At 37.9% G+C, this 22,210-nt stretch overlaps 2 protein-coding genes across 4 annotated transcripts in view; both read left to right on the top strand.

Moving 5' to 3' along the window:
• The first annotated feature begins 643 nt into the window (after positions 1-643).
• Positions 644-1,087, top strand: LOC103701849 (stigma-specific STIG1-like protein 1). Its single transcript, XM_008784057.1, has one exon. It carries the CDS (start codon positions 644-646, stop codon positions 1,085-1,087), a length of 444 nt encoding a protein of 147 aa, XP_008782279.1.
• A 709-nt stretch (positions 1,088-1,796) lies between these two features.
• The window catches only part of LOC103700360 (VPS35 endosomal protein-sorting factor-like), a 46,434-nt gene continuing 26,020 nt past the window's right edge, over positions 1,797-22,210 (top strand). For 2 of the 3 annotated variants that reach the window (XM_008782335.4, XM_008782462.4), the window contains exons 1-7: positions 1,797-1,998; positions 3,791-4,006; positions 4,427-4,457; positions 4,604-4,785; positions 7,668-7,827; positions 9,756-9,852; positions 16,431-16,600. In XM_008782335.4, the coding sequence (XP_008780557.1) occupies positions 1,885-1,998; positions 3,791-4,006; positions 4,427-4,457; positions 4,604-4,785; positions 7,668-7,827; positions 9,756-9,852; positions 16,431-16,600 (970 nt within the window). In that variant the 5' untranslated portion in view covers positions 1,797-1,884. The remainder of the gene's footprint in view (positions 1,999-3,790; positions 4,007-4,426; positions 4,458-4,603; positions 4,786-7,667; positions 7,828-9,755; positions 9,853-16,430; positions 16,601-22,210) is intronic. The other variant, XM_026802139.2, reaches the window with a different exon arrangement.

Below are 22,210 nucleotides of genomic sequence, written 5' to 3'. Positions count from 1 at the left end.
ATAAAAATTGCAATAGAACCAAGTAACAGAAAGAAGCCAAAATGTTGGGACAATATTGCAAGGCCATCGACTTTTTAACCGGCTCAAGCCGTGCATTGGCCAAATCACGGTTCGCATGGAAACGAAGACTTGATACAAGAAATCAAGAAAACTGGAACCACGAGCGGAAGGTCCAATGCCCATCCAAGTATGCGTGCTAATTCCCCATGCGGACACCTAATTTTATTGGCCGTGGACCATTATAAGTTTGTACTTGAGGTTACGACCCACCCATCCATGAATTATAAAAGAATCCCTGGCAGTAGACTGGATAACCCTGGATGTGCCTCTTGAAGCAAGGCTCCACGACATTCCACAAGGAGGCCTAACTTCGTTATTACTTGAATGAAACGAATTCCTCATGAAGTACTAAAATAATGCAACCATGGCGTTGAATTCCATGCCAACCTTTTGGTCCGGCTCTTACTACTTCATTCAAATCCTCCCCTATAAAAGCCCACCATGCATCCTCCCCTCCCAGATCTCATCCCAAACCTCCTCTTCTCATTTCTCCTCTCAAGTCCAGTAGCACAGAGCCACAGACCCTTCTCTCCTTCTTCCCCTCCTGTTGCCGCTTGTATATCTTCATCTACCGCTAGGAATGATGGCAAGGTCTTTCTTCATTATGGCATTAGCCATGGCTTTCGCCACCTCTCTCGCCTTTGCAACCACGAGTATAAATGAAGAACAACCAACCATGGCACCGTCTTCCGACGAAGTCTTTTCAGAAGATGAATCATCTCCGGTTACAGGAACGAGCCGTTTCCTCGCCCAGTATAAACCCAGAGCCACCATGACATGCGATAGGTTCCCCAGGATTTGCCGTGCTAAGGGAAGCTCCGGCCCAGACTGCTGCAAGAAGAAGTGTGTGAACGTGATGAAGGACAACCTCAACTGCGGGCAATGTGGGTTAAGGTGCCGATACGGGACGACATGCTGCAGCGGCAGATGCGTCAACGTGATGTTCGATCCCCAGAACTGTGGGGGCTGCAAGAACAGGTGTAAGAAGGGAAGCTTCTGCTCATATGGGATGTGCAACTATGCTTGATTAGAAGTTTCTTTTCCGGTTATTTTCAATATATTGATATAGCTAGGATTAATTCATATTTGTCATGGGAGAATTTCTTTTTTTATTTTTTTATTTTTTCTTTCGAAGTTTGTCGGAGAATAAGTGATCAAATTTGTCGAGTAAGGAAATAATATATAATAGCTAATGCCATTTGAGTACATTTGACTAGCTCGTATACCTTTGATTCGAAGGAATTGATAAACTTATGCTCGCTTTGAGATTACTCCACAACAATCCAAAGAAATTTTCAAATTGAAACGCAGTAACCATGTGGTGTGGTTCCCTCTATATCACCTCACCAAGACATCCAAATCAGGTTCCCTCTATATCCAAAGAAATTGGTCCCCACCACCATGCTCTTGTAATGTTGTAGCATTTTAGCACTTAATTCCGTCTACCTAAACCAGCCTCCAACTAGCAATGATATGAGCCGGTAAGCCTCGAGAAAGGATGGTGTTCATACCCTAAGAACACGAATATCTATTTGGCAGCTCTGCGAATGCATACGGGTTCGACGCTTGTATTGCCGTCCATATCTATGGCTGCATCAAATCCACGATCGCCGTTTAAATCCTAAGTGGGTCCCATTGACCACTGAGTCAAGCCGATCCGCCCGAACGGCGATTAGAACGTTGCGGAACACGTTGCTCCCACTTCTGTCACCCTATAAATATAGAAGGGGCGGTCGGTCGGTAGGCTCTGCGGTTGTTAAAGAACCGGCGAGGCCGCGAGGGACGAGAAAAGGTTTGAGAGAGCCTCTCCGGCGTTCTCGTCTGATGGAATTCCGCCTTCGCGATTACGAAGGAGAAGAGATCGCCGCCGCGCTCCCTCGCGTGCCTGCCCTCGATCATCCACTCGCTCCGTGCCCTTTCTCGTCGTCCCAGTCCCAGGTTCTTTCTTCTCCCTTGCCCTCTCGATTTGCTTTGCTCTTGAATAGAAATCCACTACGCTTTCGTCTTTGTGATTTCGATTCTTGGAGTTTTTCTAGATTTTTTGGTAGGTAACTATTAGGTTTTCTTGAAATCTTGAATTTAATTTCATGCCCCAAGTGCTACTTAATGCGTGGTAATTTTTCCGTAAGTTTGTGAGTCGCAGGCGAAGGTTTGATGGTATTCTTGAATTTAGTGGTCTGTTCTTGAAATCTTGAATAAAGTCTTTGGCCTCAATTTTTTTTTGCTAGACAAGTCTTTGGCCTCAATTGCTACGTAATTTGGGGCAAGCGTTCAGTCGTTTTTTGAGTCTCAAACGAAAGATTTGGTGGTAGTCTTGAATTTAGTGGTTTTAAGTCCCAGTTGCTACTTAATGGGTGATAACCTTTTAGCCGTTTTGTTGGTTTTAAATCAGAGATTCGGTCATAATCTTGCACTTCTTGAAATCTTCAATTTAATTTGAAGCCCCAGCTGGTGCTTATAATACATGACAATTTTTCAGTAATTTTACGAGTCCAAAAAAAAAAAGATTTGATGGTAATCTTGATTCGAGTGGTCTGAGTTATTGAAATCTTGAATTAATCCGAAGCCCCAGATGTCACTTCATGATGGTAGCATTTTTAGTCACTTTATGAGTCCTAGATGAAGAATTAATGAGTTAAGAAAGGGTCTAGGGGCTACTTAACAAAGATTTTCATGTCTGATCAAGAAGTGGAGAGGAATATTTCAAGAAAAGTGGAGGATGGAAAAAATTTAGAAAGCGGGTGCCATCATTTGTCTTGACATGGATACTCTTCTCGCTTTAGAATAATTTGTTTGTTTTATTTCTATGTTTAACTGTATGGAGGATCAAAGAAAATCTCTGGTTGCTTATTTTGAATTTTTGATGTTTGGCACAAGATTTGCCATTATAATAGAAGAGGATATTAGCATCACCAATACTGATCTTTCGCACAATGATAAGAGTTGAATTTGAAGCAGGCCAGACTATAGAAAGATTGTCCCTAGAAACCTTCAAAGAAAACATTGTAGGGTGAAAAGGTACTGGTTTTGTTTGATCTGATAGACACAGAAATAAATAAGCCAAAAAGATCAGATGTACAGGAAAGACGGTATATCATTATTTACTCATGGCTGCAGGCTATACCCCAAGTCAAATAATGGTTGATAAATATGACTATTGTGAAACTTGATATTGTATGGTTGTTCCATGAGCAAACCTTGTTGGTTATGGTGGGAAAATAAAGACTTATGACATTAAAGAGGAGCGTGTTTATTTATTTTTAAATATTGTTTATGTTATTCATTTTATTTTTGGTGGAAGATCAGACATACTACCAAGGCAAAGGGTCGAATTGAAGGACGAACTGCATGTTAGGAAAGCACAATGTGCTGTTATTCAAAACTTTTATTAGAGATTGACTTGGAGATGGCTTTTGATTGGATAAGTAGTGGAGCCTAAAGAATTTCCAGGAAGTTTGTTGGGGTTTTTTCTTAGTTTTTTCTGCTGAATTTCGTCCTTATTATCTTTCTTCATGAGGCTAAAAAATTTCATGAGTGTGTTTCTTATACTTTTTGATTGAATGGCATTGTCCCTTTTTAACTTTTTTCTCTTATTGTAGTTCCCAAGGCATAAAGTCTTAATCATCAAACTGTCATAAATCACAAAGACTGGTATATGGCCTATTGAAATAGCAGTGTGATATAAATATCTATCATGCTTGACAAGAGGTGTTATTATGATATATACTAGGGTGTTGCTGGTTGTGAGAAGGTTGATTTTGATGACCCTTTAAGAGTACGGACCACCGATGTAGCAGAATGTGTTGAAGATGGAAAACATGTTGATGGTGATTTGAGAAGAATCCTTTCTAGTGAAGATGGTCATTTGTCAACAAAAGAATGGGCTCTTTTCAAAAGTTCCTTGATGCAGAAGTTCTCCTGCAGCAACATGATATCTGTTTCATTTGTGAGTTTGTCAGTTTTCATGGTATTTGAAAGTATTAAAAGTCAAAGCATTTTTACCTTTTTTATTAAAAAAAAGGGTCTTACTCAAAAAAAAAAAGGAAAAAGAATTGTAAATATTGAAGTATGGTCATTCTGATCTCATGTAATTCTTCAGGTCGGTTTTGTAACTGAAGGTGAAGAGCTTAAAGTTTCTCATAAAAAATGATTTAATTTTTTTTGATGTCACTTCGTACTGCATCTTCACATAAACTACTTCAACTATTAGCTTCAAAATCAACAATCATTTATCCCTTCAACTAAAAGACAAAATTTACTTTCTTTTATTTTTTCAACTGGTTCAAGAATGAATATTTTTATGATTTTATTACTTCATTTGCTTGTGATGTTTGCCAGTAATATTGAATCTCTCTTCTATTTCCAGACATCAGATATTTTGGCAAGAAACAGCAAAGGTATGCAGCCATTTTCATCTTGTTTGTCCTGTAGAGCTATTAAACATCGAAAATTATCACTACCTAAGATATTATTTAGTGAATGCAATTGAGTCTGTTAGGGCCTGCCATTCATATCTATTTATTTTTAATGGGGGAATTTGCAGAATATAAGACTTTGGCAGATATGCATATGGAGGAGCTGGATGACCCAGAAATGGTTGTGAGGGAGGAGAAAAAGGTAATCACGAGGCAGGAATATGTTTCACGATTACAAGAACTTAAAGGTGAAATTTCCCAAGCATGGAGGGCTGATGATCGCATCAAAGCTCTGAAGTTATCCATCAAGGTAAGCATATTTGTTACATGCTTTTTGAATTTGTTGTTAAATTTATGCTGCGTTATCAGGCTTTAATGTTTACTAGCTTACACTCTATTGTTTGTTTTATCTGTTTTTGATTAAACTTATATTATCTATGATTAAAGCTGAGGTTTTTAATTAAAATATTTAGGTAATTTCTCTACTATCCTATTCCACTCTTCTTTTCTTGTTTTGACTGTCCTTGAGCAAGCTCATGTATGGTTGATCAGGAGGATTTCCATCAAAATAATTAGGTAATTTCTGGGTCTTATAGCAGTTGGCCAAGTGGCCAAGAATTATATGCTCACATGCTTCTAAGGCTTGAAATTTACCTAAGGCTAGACAGAAATGTCTTGCCAACACATTTTATCTGGTTTTCCAAGCATTTCAAAATAATTCTTTTGTTTTGGCATGTTGTATTTTTAGTGTATATCTGTGATATCCTGTTTATGTCTGGTACATACTATCATTCATTGTATCATGAATATTGTGTCATTTTTACCACTATGATGACCATCTCTTTATTAATCTAGTTCTTTACAGATATTTGAATAACGACTTTTGAAATTGATGCTACAAAGTGCTGCATCTTTCCATTTCTTATTTAATGAATTTTGGGTGATTTATTGTGCTGATTATTAGTATTGTTGTTTTGTCTGAAGTCTTGAGATTCACTAAGTTTTCCATACCAATTGTTTGACACTTGGTCCACTATACTACCTTCAAACATTTTAATGCATTAAGGTGTTTGTGAAAGCCTAAAGGACTCATTATGGCTCTACTACGTGAAGCTGGCTATAATGTGATGGATGAGGTTTCATTTATAACTCATGGCCTCTCTCTTCTAAACTTTGCTTCAGATTATGAAACATAGCAGCACAATATTAAGCTTTTTGTAAGTAGTGATTAGAAGGGTAAGCAAGAATGGTGTTGGCAATCTTTCCAAGGCCAATTACTGTTACGTAGTCCCTTGATAGCTAGGATCATTTATGCGGAGTGGTACTCACCCTATGTTACCTGCTTCCATACTTCCACCTCCTCTTCCGATAATCATCATTTACTATAGCCTTATATTAAAATTAACCATGTCTTAATTTTATTGTACCAATTATTGTTTCATCATTTCTTGAATTCCCACAACTTTTTTAACAAACAGCATGTAATTAAGAATATTTACTTATTCTCTATTATGAGGGTATTTGGAACCTGGAATCTCATTTTCTAAGAGTGCTTTAAATTGCTGCTCCTATGTCTGCCATTTATTCTGGCAACTAAGTTCCCTCTGTTTTTGAAACACATTTTCAACATGGTTCCACAGTCTCGTGATTGGCTAGTTCCAGCCACATTGATTTTTTAGATGGTTTCAAGATCTTTGATCTAAATGCCGCAATGAGTAAATGTATCTTTTCTCCCTTTGGAAAGACAACATCCTCATACAAAATGCTCCAACAAGAACAACAACGATATTCATTATTCATTTATATTAACTTTACGTATCACAATCTGACCAAAATAGGACTGATCATAAGGGATGTCTATCCATCATCCTTGGAGCATATCTTAATTCTTAAGAACTATCTTTCATTGGACAATAAGGGTCCTGAATTGCATACTCTATCACAAACTTTTCCACACCCAACTATAAAAATTAAATGCCTTTCTATTTTATGCATTGAGGAGGCGGGTATCCATACGCGTAGGATAAGCTCTGGCACTTGTAAATTTTGCTTCTTTGCGACCTCATTCTCTTTTATCTCTGAATCTAAAAGATGAGCTACTTCAACTCCCTTAGTTACCATACTAGAATAATTCCATTTTCTTTAGCATCCAGCTTACTTCGCCAAGTTTTTTTTTTTTTTTTGGGTGGTGGGGGGGGGGGGGGTTAGTGATTTTACGATGATCTTTATTGCCCAGGTATTTTAAGAGCTTCGGTTGTTTCCGGAAAGCATCCTTCAAACATCTTTTTTTTTTTTTTGGGTGGGGGCTTTGTCTTCTATTAAGTACAAACCAACTTGTCTCATCTTATATGCTACCATAATTTTGTGCTTCCTTGCCCTTTTCCAAACTGGAAGAGAGGGGGAGAAGTGCTAGAACCAAAGGACAACAAATTCAGAAGTCAAGAGTAAGTGAACAAATTGAATATATATAATTTTTTTTCTAGGCAACTTACTCTGATATTTAGAAGTTCTCAGTTATTTTTTGTGCATATTAAGAATTTAATAGTTGTGCTGTTTAATCTAATGTCCCAATCACTGCACATTTTCTAGGCTGCAAGTTACTGAAGTTTTTCTTCTGTCACTGAGTAATGATAAATTATAATTAATCTAAGTTTTTCTTCTGTTAACAATTTAACTTCTATTCTTTTATTCTTGCATATTAACAGTTTCAGCAGATGTGTTGTTAATCTAATGTCCCAATAACTGCACATTTTCTAGGCTGCAAGTTACTGAAGTTTTTCTTGTGTGATCAAGTCATGATAAATTCTACTGTTTCATTCTTGAACATTTTTTTCCCTTTTTTCCCAGTTGGTGTGTATGTTGTTTGTTTGAATGCTGAATTTCATCTCATGGAACATGATAGTTTATTGTTGATGCCGCAACTCAACATGCCCCAGCCCTAGCCAATATGCTAGTTCTCTGTATATGTTTATCTTAACTTGTTTAAAACTGTTAGAGTTAGGAACATGGCTTTGGGACTTGGTTGTAGAAAATAATTGGAAACTGCATGAATTTATCGATGAGATACTTTGTTAGGTTCAAGACTCTTCAAGTAGATTTTTTAGTATATCTGACCTGGTTTAAATATATGATTTTGGGGATGTTACCTTTTTGTCTCTCTATATGTCACTAACATTTATGTATTTCTTACAGGTTGCAAGGCTTTTATTAGACACATCTGGTTTTCAGTTTTATCCTACACTATTTGTTTTAGTTATAGATATAATGGATATGCTTGGTGATTTGGTGTGGGAGCGCATTAAGAGGAAGGCTGAATATGCTGATGATGGGACATTGATATATTCTTTGCCTGGTATACTGCATCTCTTTCTATTAATTAAACTGTTATGGCATCATTCTTATTATCTTTGTTTGATTTTTTAATAATTTGTGGTTATGCTCTGCTTGATGTGGACACCAAATCATATCCTTTTCTTTGTAAGTAATGTGGATAAAAATATATGTATGGCTGTGCAAGTATTCTACTTACGATGTTTTATCATTTAATTTTGGTGCAAGTTAAGATGTATGTATTCATGCATGATTTAGTTGGTAGTTGGTGACTGGTTCAGTTGTTGATAAGAGTTCTATTCCAATTCAGAATTTCGACATTGACTGGACTGCTGTATGGCCTCAGAGTTGTTTATATTATTTTTATTTTTTAACAAACTAACTCAACAGATACTGGCATTCAATGTAATTATTTTTTGAAAGCAAGCAAATATGGCATGGTTTTGACACTGTGATGTTCCAGCTGTTTTTGCTTAAAAGTTTATACTTTGTAGTGCTAGAAATTTTACTAAATTCTGAGTCTGCATTGTTCTCACACTTTGACAGGATGAATTTCGCTGCATCCCTTCAGTTTAAGCCATACATCATTTAGTTGTATTTTTAATATCTGTTGTATCGACTATCATTTTGCTTCTTTAGTTCTGCTAGGTGAAACCTGCTTGCAACTTCAGAAGATAAAGAGCTTCATCTCATCTATTTGGGGTGAATTTTATTCTACTTCAATTTTCTGTCTGAGGTCTAGCCATTAAAACAAAAAGTCTTGACAGTATTGGGTGCAATCCTGGGGCTAATCTATAGCCTATTGCAGATGTTAAACAGCTTCCTCTATGTATTCTAGCCCTATTCTTCCTAGTTTATTGTACATCATCATAGGTATTGATGTTGTTATTCTTATCTCGTGCATTTGTGCTCTCGTATACAACTTTGATATTCGCAGGCATATTGACGATGTTATCTATTCAGTGTTCAATAGTTTAATGAATTCCTTCATCAGTCAATGATATTTGACAATCATGTCACTTTAGAGACATTTCTTACTCTATTCCTGATGGATTTGTCCTATTCGAGATCTCATTTATCATCATACTTCGTAGATGGGACCATAACAGTGAAGAAGTTGCTTCTGAAAAATGTTTTGTAGTTCAATTGCATGTTGGAAATTCCTCACCAAGTTTAATAGAGATCCTATTGTAAGTGGCTGGTGTAGATAGCATGCATGAAAAAGATGGAAATTTTGTGAGCAGGTAATTAAGTGATTAATCTGCAGCTTTGCAGCTATTATGTTACGTTTTTCCATATGAATGGATTGCTTGAAATGCTGAAGAGAACTAAATGTAGGCGACTGTCTTTGTTTATTTTTTTCTGTTTCACTTATATTTCTTTATTACTTTCAAGTGTTGGTTGCAAGATTAGTGTTTTTAGTTCAAAGAAAAGGGGAACAAATCAAACAGTTATATATTTTGATACTTTTGGATGCATATGCATAGTGAAGTGATTGTTGCTTTCCAATATTGCTGTTTTCAAATGTGAAACCAATCAAATGATGGATGTTTTAAAGAGGGTATTCATGAGGGCTGTTGTAACACCATCTTTGTGAGTTACTGACGTAAGCAACTGACTTGCTGCCTCAGCCATTAGGCGGGTTGACCAGAGGATTGCTAGCCTCAAAATGATTTTGGTGCATATGTTCTACAAGCCCTCCTATCCCATATTAGTTTCATTCTTATCATAACTATGGATAGAAGATCAAAAGGCCCAGAACTTTTAGTATTATTCACCGTAAATGCTATTTTTAAATGTCTACCTGAAACTCTTATCTATAACTACCTTTTTGGAGAAGTTACAATCAAAAGGCTCAAGAATGATTGAAGTTGGCTTGGTTCATTTAACTCAGTATGATACTCATTGTCAGTGTTACTTCCCTCTGATTCTTCTTGATGTTGTGTGCAGAGAAATTTCAATCTGCTGATATATGTTCTGAAGCAAAAGAGACCTGTTATAACTGGTTCTGTAAAATTGGATCAATTCGTGAGCTTCTTCCTCGCATGTGAATATCTTTACTTCACCTATTGTACTAAATTATTTTGTTCTGCATGGAACTCTTTTTAACTCTTCTAAATGCTGTTCCATTCTTAGCATTCTTCTTACTTCTTGACTACTTTCATACTGGTTTAGTTTCATCGACCTTATTGTAGGTTTAAGCCTAGAATTATGGCTACCATTAACAGTAAATTTTATTCGTAAAGTATTCTTAGCAAGGAAGGCCGAATTGGACCGAACCGTCCAGTTCGGCCTGTACTGAGTTGACCTAGTGGAAACAGGGTCGATTCGTCTATTGGAGTCGGTTTTGGCCCAAAACTGGCTAGAAAATGCCCAAACCGGACCAAACTAGCCGAAATCGGACCAAACTAGCCGAAACCGTTCGAACTCGGTGCGAATCGTCCGGTTCGCACCGAGTTGACCCGATTCTGAACTAAGCCCCCTCCCCTCCTTCGTTTGCTGATTAAAACATGTTGGAAAGGCCTGGGAAGACCTCCCAATATCGTTTCTAAGCTCACCGGCTGTTCCCCTTCCCGTCATTGCGAAAATCATACCAATTCAGCATGATTGAAGGAAGATCCAAGCCGAAATAAGGTGTGTTTCTTCTTCCTTATCTCATTCCCTCATTTTTTTCTTAAAAAAACAGCTCGAAATTTGCAAAATAAGGAAAGATCTTGCTAAAATTTTCGATTAAGACTTTATTTTATTATATGTTGTAGATCTATGGGTGATGTACACAATGGCATAAAATTTTTTATTTTTTTGGATTATATATAATTTTTAAAAATTAAAAATATATTTTTCATTTTAAAAATAAAAAATATATAAATACTGTAAAATTATAAGCATATTGAGGGTTATGCAAGCTACTCTCTAGCAAAATTTGGTGTTCATTTTTTTGAGTTTTGATGCAATCATGCGCACAGAGGCCTAGGCCTAATTAATATTTTAAATTAATTTTTAAAATATTTATGTTAAAAAATTATTTATAATTTTAAAAATAAAAATATATAATTAATATCAAAATTTATAAAAAATTAGTAGTACGTATTACATAATTCAGAAGAAATTTTTGAAGCAAAAAACATATTTTTCTAAAAAATATATTTTTAAGTTTTGGTGCTGACATGGGAGCATCGAACTATTCTTGCAGGCTTATCAAGTACGTTAATTTATCAATTATTTAAAAATAACAAAATTTTATTATGATTAAAAATATTTTTTTATTTCAGAAAATACATCTGATTTATCTAATACATAATACTAATTTTTCATATTTTTTATCTATATATTTTTAATAATTTTTAAATTTAAAAATATGTTTGAATATCATAAATTCATAAAAATATGTTTTCTACTTCAGAAATTACTTCTGAATTATGTAATACGTACTACTAATTTTTCATAATTTTTGGTATTATTTATATATTTTTAATTATTTTTTAAATTTAACAATATTTTTTAAATAAAAATATTTTTAAAAAATTAATATGAGCTCAGATCCATATAAAACTCTATCATAGATGCTGCTTATATTTTTTAGGCTCGCGGCTATGCGTGGAAGGCTATTTATTTCTCAATTTTTTTAAAATTTAGGCCTAGACTACTATGCTCATGATCGCATCAAAACTTGAATAAATAGATACCAAATTTAGTTGGAGAGTATGTTGCATGCCTTTGAATAAGCTTGTGATTTTACAGTATTTTTTGAATTTTATTTTATTTGTTATTTTTTAATCCAAAAATATATTTTTTTTAATTTTAAAAATTATATATAATTCAAAAATTAAAAAAAGTTGTGGGATTGTGTAGATCACATATAGATCTACAACATATCATGAAATTATGCCAAAATAAAAAATTTTGGCATAATCTTTTCTTATTTTGCAAATTTTGAGGCATTTTTCGGCTTTGAAAAAAAGGAGAAAATGAGGCAGGGGAGAGAAAATACTTATTTTGGGTTGGATACTCCTTGAATTGTCGCATTTTTTACCACAGGGGGGTTGAAAGGAAAATTTAACGAAGGCCCGAGAGGTTCTCAAGCCTTCCCAAGATCCCATCGTATAAAAAGAGGAGAGGGGGAGAACCGGTTCGGAACCGGGCTGAACCAGCCGGTTCAGGATTGATTTGGACCGATTCTGACCGGTTTGGGTTCGGTTTCGGTTTCGAACTTCACAAACGAACTGACCCGGTCATCGGGTCGGCTCAATATGGGCCGAACTGGGTGACACCCAGTTTGGCAGTCCATGATGAAAATTGTTTGCATACTTTCATTGTCATATAATAATTCTATTACCTATACTGTCTTATGTCATGCTTAAGAAGTTTCAGTTTCACATATTCTTCAACTTAAATTATTTGGTGCAAAAATATCTGATACCATCAGTAGGGTGATATGACCTCCTTGTGATAAAATATTAACATATTGTTGTGTAATAATCATTTTTTCGAATCTTCTAGGGCAAAATGAAGAAGTAGAAGTGTAGAACTCTGACCTGCTCTGGCTGACCTTTGGTAATTTTAGTGAAAATGGCTCTTAAAGAGGGATATAAATGAGAAAGAAAGGTGGAATAGATAAGTGAGATCAGATTTTTATCCTTCATAGATGTAAACTTCTTTTGATTGCTTTCTAGTGGATTTTGAGATGTATTTTGTACATTTTGACATTGTTTGTCCCTTCGAAATAGATCTGTAGTCCTAAAATAAATATAACTATGGTTTGCCTTGTGCTTGCAACTAGCTAACTTATCTTAAAACATGTCTACTGCACTGTCCAAAGAAGTCTAGCAAACTAATGCTAACTAGCATTATCTTAGATTAAATACTAAGATAAATAGACACTTGGGAAATTTAAACAGACATCTGGGAAGCCATATAATTAGTCAAAAATAATGAGATATGCTATAAGTAGTCTGCAAGCAAAAAATAGTAAACAACATTGAGCAAACTGAGCACTAAACTGTGAGAAACCGTGCGGGTGTGTGTTTAGTCCCACATAGGTTATTCGCTGGCGAGATCTTAGGTACTTATATAGGACTAAGAAATCCAAATAATACCTTCAGGCTAGCTTTTTTTAGGTGAGGTCCTAGGTTGTTACAAATGGTATCAGAGTAGACCCGGCTCATGGCCCATGTGGACTAGGAGACACTAGAGGTGCAAATTGGTCGGATCGGACCGGGTCCTGAGTGACCCTGACCCGACCCAGTTTCTTGTTCGGGTCCTAATTTTGGACCCATACCCGATCCAATAAAAAATCGGGTCGGGTCGGGTCTACAGCAGACCCAACGGGTCATTCGGGTTGGGTCGGGTCCATGTATAACCCAGTTTCAACCCAAAAAATTTGGGTTCGATTCGGGTCCGCTCGTTTGGTCCGGTGCATCACTCAATCCATTAAAGCTTATTCAACTAAAATCAGCCATATCCCTTGCCTCAATCCTTTTCCTTGCCACCCTCTCCAAAGCTTGGTCCGGCCGCCGCCACCTCCCACCGGGGCACTGTCCCTTTCTGTCATCGGCCACTTGCACCTTCCCCCCCCCCCCCCCCCGTCCACCAGACCCTCTTCAGCCTCCGGCTCGGCTCCACCCTCTGCGTCATCACCTCCTCTCCGAACGTCGCTCACGAGCTCTTCAAGATCCACGACACCGCCATCTACAACCACCCTCAGATCGCCGCCGCCCACCACTTCGCCTATAATGCCGCCGGCTTCGCCTTTGCCCCCTACGGTCCCTACTGGCACTTTGTCAAGCGCCTCTGCATGTCCGAGCTCCTCGGCCCCCAAACCGTCGACCTCCTCGCCTCCCGGATCGTCGACCTCCTTGGCCGCCGTACCTGTCAACCTCTCTGCCTCGTCCGCCGTGTCGAGCTCCTCGACCTCCTGCGCTCCGTTCTTGACAAGTCGGCACGTCGTGAGCCAGCAGGAGGATGGCGGCCAGCACGACTTCGTTGGGGCCGATGGGGAGATCGAGGCTCGGGAGTTGGTGAAGCGGGTGGCCGGAAGGAGACTAACGTCTATTCTGTCGCTTCTCTCTCCCACTCCCCTCCTAATCATTTCATTTCTTTGTTCCATAGCTGTAGCGGAAAAATAGTGGGAAGTGACATCTTGTCAGCCTCTTCCTCAAAAAGTTCAAAAAAGAAAAGCGTCTTGTCATTAGCTTCTCTAGCCAGGCAATCTTGGAAATATATTAGCACATGCCGCAGTTACAACATGAGCTGTAGGCCGAGGCTATAGAGGAAAAAGAGTGGGAAGCGACATCTTGTCAGCCTCTGCCTCTCCCTCAAAAAGTTCAAAAAAAAAACTTCTTGTCATTAGCTTCTCTAGCCGGGCAATCTTGAAAATTTATTAGGACATCCCGTAGCTACAACATGAGCCGTAGCTCATGATCAGATCTAGCTTACAAAGTCAAAATGCACATTTATTATGTTACATGTGCGGAAACTAGCGCAAAGTGAAGAGCGGATTCTTAGAACCAATTTATTTATTATTTATAGTAATACTTTAATACTTTATATACGGTTCGCTTGGGTCAGGTTGGGTCGGAATTCAGTAAATCCAAACCTGATCCAAAAATAGAACGGGTCTAATTTTAGGACCCGACTCAGCCCCACGGGTCCTCCAAAATGGGTTGGATCGGGTCTAAACGGATCGGATTGAGTCGGGTCGGGTCACGGGTCAACCCGACCTATTTGCATCCTTAGGGGACACTGCAGCGTGAGCTCATTGAGGTTGACCACGGGCTGATCGTAGTGCTTGTGATTAGATTTGAATGGATTTGAACGCTTAGTCTGACAAGGATATCATGGGCTTAAATGGGGGGAGTATGTGAGGACCGTACAGATGTATATTTAGTTCCTCATTGGTATTCGCCGGAGAGATCTTAGGTACTTATACAGGACTAAGAAACCAAAAAAATGCTATTTGGCTAGCCGTTTTGGGTGAGATCCTGAGTTGTTGCATAAACGCTTTATCTGGTTTTGTATGGGTTTGTACCATAATATATTGGCCTGAAATGCTGCAACCCGAGCATATATCATGTGATACCATTTTATGCTAGTGGTACTTGTGATGCATTTCCTGTACTGTGCTGACTGTTTATCACACTATACCATTCAGTGTTGTACAATATCACCTAGTATTTTCTGAATGTGTGAGTTAGGTGGTCCATTTTCATTTGGTCATTAATAGAAGGGTCAATAAGCCCTTTTCATGGAAATTGTTGGCATAAGCTACATGGAAGCAAGTTGACTAACCAATTTTGGTGGGAAGAAGGGAGTGAATGATGAAAGCTTATTTGTATTGGCGGAAGGAGAAAGTAATATGAATAATAGATAGAAAGTGACGGATTGATGCATGTAAATGAAAACCACATGGTTAGTCATTGCTGGATTAAACAGTCGAAGTCTGATCTCTATAAGAATTCTTCAGTGTAAAACTCCAATTTGCTGTGTCTGTTTTACAGAATCACATAACATGCCTCATAGAGGGGAAATAAATGTGTGAGAGAGAAAGAGATACCCAAATTTTTGGTCAGATCAAATCTGATAACAGCAAGTTGTGGATAAATAAGATATCAGTTTTCTGATTTTGTCCTCGTGTCATCTGATGCTAGAATTTCCATTTTAAGGTGCAGAACCTGATGATCTAATGGGACAAATAATGAAAGGATGAGAAATACAAATAAGTTACTGATTGGACTTAGGCTTTTTTGTGAAAGAGAAAAAAAATATGAAAGGAAAGTGAGTGTTAAGATAAATAATTTGAAATGCTGAGAAGTCAACAGAGAGTCTTTGTTGATCCTATTTCATTCCATGTAAACAAAGCCTTTGTGAAGGAAACAACAGAAATAGGATCTTGAAAGAAGATAATGGGAAGAGGATTGGGTTATCATCCTTGATGAAGTATGGGTTATTATCCCCTCTTTTCTCACTTATCTACGAGACGAAGCATCATGTTGATTATATGAAATATGACAGGTATAATCATGCTGTCATATGGTCATCACATTCCAAGATTTCGGTAATATAAGATATTTCAGTAACTCTTGTTGTAATCTAAGTTATATTGACCCCTTAATCACTGATTAATGACTGGATTATGTGGCAATCAGATGGTGCATGTTATTGGTTCACCTTGTAACCTGTTATCCAACTGTCAAAATTTATAAGTTGAGTTCCAGACACTTAGAAAGAAAATAAGCTAATTTTGGACATCACTGTGTTTTAGATACATTTAGACACCGAAGATATTTGTTTTTGATTATTGAAATGCTTGGATATTTTATAATTTCAATCATGCACTTAGTGCAATTCCAAAATGTATTGGTCATGTAGCTCTCCTGTTAACTTTCTGCTTTATATTTTCAAGTCCAGAGGATGTTAGTTTTGTAATCAGGACCATTATACCTGGTTCCCCAAGATTTTACTTAGATACTAATATGACAGGTGTAATATGATGCCATTAGGATTTCTCTCTTGCTTCTGAGTCTAAATTTATGCAAACTTTGTCATATATAAGTGCTTTATCATATTTGTAACCTTTGTATTATTGAAAGGACTTATAGCGTGCTTATAATTTAAATGGTGTCCCAGATACTTGGAACTTGCCATTTTACGCTGCTGGCGCTTCCTGGGAGACAATTTTTTGTTAAATCTTCAGCGCTTGGCTATGATGATGAGAGGGGTGGCAGATCCACTTGCATCTGCCTTTTGTCATCTTTATATGGCCCACTGTGCAAGAACACTGCATCCAATAGACATAGGTAAGATAAAAAGCATATTCATGAATACTATGTGGCAGTTGAATGCAATGAAATATTAAGATTTAAGCCCCTACATTTTTGTTCCCAAATGCATAATACATTGAGATATGAATTTATATTGCCATACCTCGGTCAATGCACATAAAGAAATCATCATGCTTCTCTGGTACTTAATCATTGAGCCATGAGCCTAGTAGAAATTCTGATTTTTTGTCTATGTCCAAACTGTCTATTGCTTACTTTTGTATGACTAGAATGACATCCAAGTGTTATCACCTCACACTCTATAAACAGTTTGTTTGGATGGAAATCACTTCGCTGGAACTTGTGGTGTAATTATATGAAGGAAATTAAACCTCAAGGAGAAAGCTGCTGGTCTTGAAAGATCATATTGGTTCCCACCAGTCTTTATCGAGGCACTGTGAATGGTAGTCAAGATGTCCTATCACTTTTGTCTGTTTTAAACATGACAATATAGTTTTATGCATTTCTGAACTAGAAAAATTGCAAACATATCTGAAGGACAAGAGTCTTCACTAAAAGCAACAAGAGATTTCTTTGGATTCAAGCAAACATAAGACAACCTTCCATATTCTTATAGGAAGATCCGACATCCCTTAAGTATTTTTTGTCCATGGATTTTTCTCTTCAACAAGTGATGCTTTTCTTCCCTCTCCCCCCTTTAATCTAATTTAGGTGGACAACCAACACATGTTGAGGTTGCTCTTTGACCGCCGGTGCGCCTACGACACATGTCCTAACCGTGCAGGTTGCAGGTCCCGGCTGCACGGGTTGCGGGTTCCAACCGCACGGGTCTTGGAACCCAATATGAGTTTAGTCTCGTTAGAAAAGTTTGATGTTAGTTTGATTTTTGTGAATTTTCTTTTTGAAAACTTTTGATGTTATTAGAAAAGTTAGTAGTTAGGGTTTTTCAAGTTAGAATAGGATTTGGAATCCCAGTTGGAAGGTTGAAGAAAAGAGTCTCCTTGTACTAGTTCTCAATACCCTATTAGGGCTCTCTCTTGTAATCATACTAGAGATACTTGAGATATTGGTTAGTGGAGATTCTATTGTGAGAATTATTATTCCCTTGTTTTCTTTGTGTTCTCTCTCTTCTCCCTTGTGGTGGATTTCTAGGGTTTGTGAGTGAGCAGATGAGAGCTGTACTCTTGGAGTGGCGAGCCAAGATGGTGTTTCGGCCTTGGAAGAGAGTGATCCACATCTGCTCTTCTTCCAACTACCGTCCGCTTGTGTCAAATGTGCTTAAACCTCGCGACAATTGGTTGTATCGATATATCTTTCTTCCTAGTTTTTCTGCCCAAGTTCAGCATCTCCCTAGCGTTAGTTGGTATTAGAGAGCAGTTCTAATATGCCGCCCCACTATTGCGACGTTGAAGAGCATGTTGAAAGCGAGCAAAAGTTGCGAGATATGGAATTAGATGAATTGTGCCGCCAGCTTGAACAACTTCGATAAGGAAATCAGCAGCTTCATCAACAAGAAGAGCAATGTGAATACCGACATCGCCATGATTCCAATCACTACTCTGATAGAGAGCCCTTTGATGATGAAAGCAAGTGTCCCAATAAAGAAGTGGAAGATTTCAATCCATTAAGCAACAAAGAAACATCTCCATCGAGCAAAGAAGATACTCGGCACCAACGTGAACGAAGACTACATTGTAACCATCATGACTTCGGTATCAAAATAGACATCTTTGACTTTCAAGGACACTTGCAATCTGGCGAGTTCGTTGATTGGCTCCACACAGTTGAACGAGTCTTCAAGCTTAATAAAGTTCCCGATGATCGATGTGTGAAGTTAGTTGCCATCAAGCTTAAGAAGTACGTATCAGTTTGGTGGAACAATTATCAAAATAGACATCTTTGACTTTCAAGGACACTTGCAATCTGGCGAGTTCGTTGATTGGCTCCACACAGTTGAACGAGTCTTCAAGCTTAATAAAGTTCCCGATGATCGATGTGTGAAGTTAGTTGCCATCAAGCTTAAGAAGTACGTATCAGTTTGGTGGAACAATTTGAAACGACGATGTGAGCATGAAGTAGGCGGCAGGATCCGAATGTGGAACAAGATGCATCGTGAACTTAAACATAAGTTCCTACCTGAAGATTATCACCAGAATAAATTCCTTAAGCTCCACAATCTTAGGCAGTGCGACATGATCGTACAAGAGTATACCATGGAATTCGTGCAACTTCTCATGACGTGCGATATTAAGGAGCTCGAAGAGCAAGCTATAGCACGATGTCTTGGAGGATTGAAGCCAAAAATTGAGTAGTAAGTCGTGCAACTCCAACCCTATTGGATGCTAAACGACGTGATATGATTGGCAACAGAAATCGAGAAGCAACAACTAATAACAAGTAATTTGCGCTCCAAGGTATAGAGATGAATTGTCGAATTGGAGGAGTTTTGTGTCAAAGATATCGGCATCCTTCAAACCCAGCACTTTCCAACCACCTTAAAATAGGGACAAGGACATCCTCAACAACCCCATTCGTTCCAGCACCGTCATCTCCAACCATCACAAGTGTTTCACGTGCCAAGGGTTGATTGCCCAAATAGAAAGCTTGTCTTTTTGGTGAAAGAAGAATCATGCGCAAAAGAGAAGGAAGAGATTAGCCAGTAAGTGGGACGAGGAAGGCCCGAGCGAGGAAGAGCTAAGTGCATGCCGATCAAGGTGAAGCCTTGATGGTCCGCCGCTGCCTGAATACGATCGTGGTAGTTGATGAAGAATATTGGTTATGCCACAATATCTTCCATACTAAGTGCATTTCATGAGGCAAGATATGCAACGTCATCATAGACGGAGCTAGTTGTGAGAACGTCATTACAATGCCGATGGTTGATAAGCTGAAATTGCCTACCGAAGATCACTTTAGTCCCTAAAAGTTGCAGTGGCTAGGGAAGGCAATGAAGTAAAGGTAACAAAGCATTGTTTGGTCCAATTCTCCATCGAAAAATGATATCAAGATGAGACATGATGCAATGTTATTCCTATGGATGCCCGTCATATATTGTTAGGGAATCCATGGCAGTTTGATCACAAAACTATTTATGACGGCTTCAAGAATACTTATACCTTTGATAAGGATGGCATGAAGATCATCCTAGTACCCTTGAAGATGGATCCCATCCAATTGCCTCGTATGCGCCTAGGACGAGGAGTCCAAAAGAATTTGCTGATGTTGTACCTGATGAGATCCCAGCCGGACTGCCTCCATGCGTGATATCCAACAATGCATCGACCTTGTACCTGATGTTGTCATCCTCAACAAACTTGCTTATTGTATGAGTCCTAAGGAGCAGAAAGAACTTCAGTATCAAGTGAAAGAGCTCATGGAGAAAGGGCTAGTCCAGGAAAGCATTAGTTCGTGCCCCGTGCCAGCATTGCTAGTACCTAAGGATGGATCATGGCGCATGTGCATCGATAATCGAGTTGTTAACAAGATTACAATCAATTACCGATTTCCCATCCCTCAATTTGATGATTTGTTCGATCAACTGCATGGCTCAGTTATTTTCTCCAAGATTGATCTTCCGAAGTGGCGATCATCGGATTTGACTATGCCCAGGTAATGAGTGGAAAACTATCTTTAAGACCTAAGACGACATGTACAAGTAGATTGTCATGCTTTTACTCTCTCCAACGCTCAAAGCACACTCATGCATCTCATGAATCAAGTCTTCAAGCCATTCATTGAGAGATTTGTCTACAGCAAGGTGAAGGAAGAGCACTTGACACATTTTCGACAGGTGTTTCAAGCCTTAAGAGAGCAAAAGTTGTTCGCTAACTTGAAGTGTCAATTTCTCATAGACAAGTTGGTATTCCTCGGATTTGTTATGTCAAGCCAAGGTATTAAAGCGGATCCTAGCAAAGTTGACACTATCACCAGCTGGCCCACGCCCAAGATGTTGCATGAGGTGAGAAGTTTTTGTGGCGGAGCTTCTTTTTATCAACGATATATCATCAAGAATTTCAGTTCTATTGCTGTGCATGAAGGGAGATCAATTTCGATGGACTGACAAAGCACAGTGGAGCTTTGAAAAATTGAAGAAGAGGATTTCTAAAATACTAGTATTAGCACTTCCAAACTTTGATCTAGTCTTCAAAGTTGATTGTGATGCTTCTAGTGTCGCTATTGGTGCCGTCCTTAGTCAAGAAAGCGGTCCGATTGCTTTCTTTATTGACTAGTTGAATGACACCAAGCTCAAGTACTCAACATATGCCAAACTTTAAAGAGGCATTTTCTAATCTAGGGTAAAATGATCCATAGACCATAAGAAATGGTCACATTGCTCAAATGGAAAAGCTAATAAATTAAGAAAACCATAGGATACAAAATAATGTCTTTCACAAAGTTAAAACTTAAAAGGAATAGAATATAGAAATAAAAGTGGGGTTAGTTGCAAAAGACTGCACTTAACTCTTTAATTTGATTGACTAGAGATATTTATACCTGTGGGCAAGCTGAATTCATTTGGAATCCCAATCTTTGTCGCTGCAAATTATTTGGAAGCTGTATCAGCTAGATGTGAAAAATGCATTGTTTAATCTCAGATTCTCAGTGCTTTGTGAGAGGTAAAAGAAGACTAATACAATTCATACAGTTCACAGAGAGATCACAGTTACACTTCCAGATGTAGCACATCTTCTTCGATTGTGAGTAAAAGGGAAGGCAATGGCTAGTAATTCACTTCTTGATGTTTGAAGAATATCTTAATAGAAAGTATATAAAATCAGTGAAAGTTGCCTTTGACCTAAATCATGCACTGAAAATTTGAGACAAAGGCCTCATGAGTATCTTACTAATCCCTATCATCATTTTGGACTTGATAACATGTCAGTTAATGAAGGATCTCAGACAATGTCAACATGTTATGCCGTTATGGGCAAAATGGTCTAGGTGACTTCTACTAGACTGGACATATGTTGTTAGGGTCTTGAGTCTGGGCATGATTTCTCCTAAAAGACCTTGCTAGGAGGCTATTATCAAACCTTTTGCTCTCTCTGTAGTGATCAGTGTGCTTCTTATGCCATCTTAACGCATATATCATTTTGGGATAGATTTTGCTGGTTTACTTATTACTGAAAAATGGGATTTGCTTTAGGCTTATGAATTGCTCTTTTGGGAAATCTAGTCACCTATAGGGGCACAAAGAAAAGAAAAAAACGTGGGAATTGTTGCAGTGGGGTGCAATCAGCCTTGCTAATTGTAAGCTGTCTTGATTTTACAAACTTCTATAAGAAAATTTTTTGAGGTGATTGATGCTCCTTCCTAATTAGGTTATTTCATATATTGTATTAGGTGTAATGTTTCTTGAGCATGTGAAACACATTAGAAAGTTTCATGATTTTGTCTGGGAAGAAATACTCAGAAGCCCTCCTCTTATTATCCACATCATGGAGATATTCAGTGCAGGGTTTGGACCACATCATTAGAAAATGTACCTTGAGTATAGCATAAATCAAATCTAGCCACCAAGTTCAAGAGGTGTTTTAGATTGCATAACATTACTTGATCTGGTGTGTCCTTTTAATCAGGCAGTGCAGCAGAAATAGATCTAAAGTATTTAGATTAAGGATAGAT

The sequence above is a fragment of the Phoenix dactylifera genome, chromosome 9, assembly GCF_009389715.1.
Source record: "Phoenix dactylifera cultivar Barhee BC4 chromosome 9, palm_55x_up_171113_PBpolish2nd_filt_p, whole genome shotgun sequence".
Lineage (NCBI taxonomy): Eukaryota > Viridiplantae > Streptophyta > Magnoliopsida > Arecales > Arecaceae > Phoenix > Phoenix dactylifera.
This window is presented reverse-complemented; position numbering and strand designations above follow the sequence as displayed.

What these genes read in the sequence shown, in the direction of transcription:
- LOC103701849 (XM_008784057.1), top strand. Translation starts at nt 644, where the DNA reads ATGGCAAGGTCTTTCTTCATTATGGCATTAGCCATGGCTTTCGCCACC.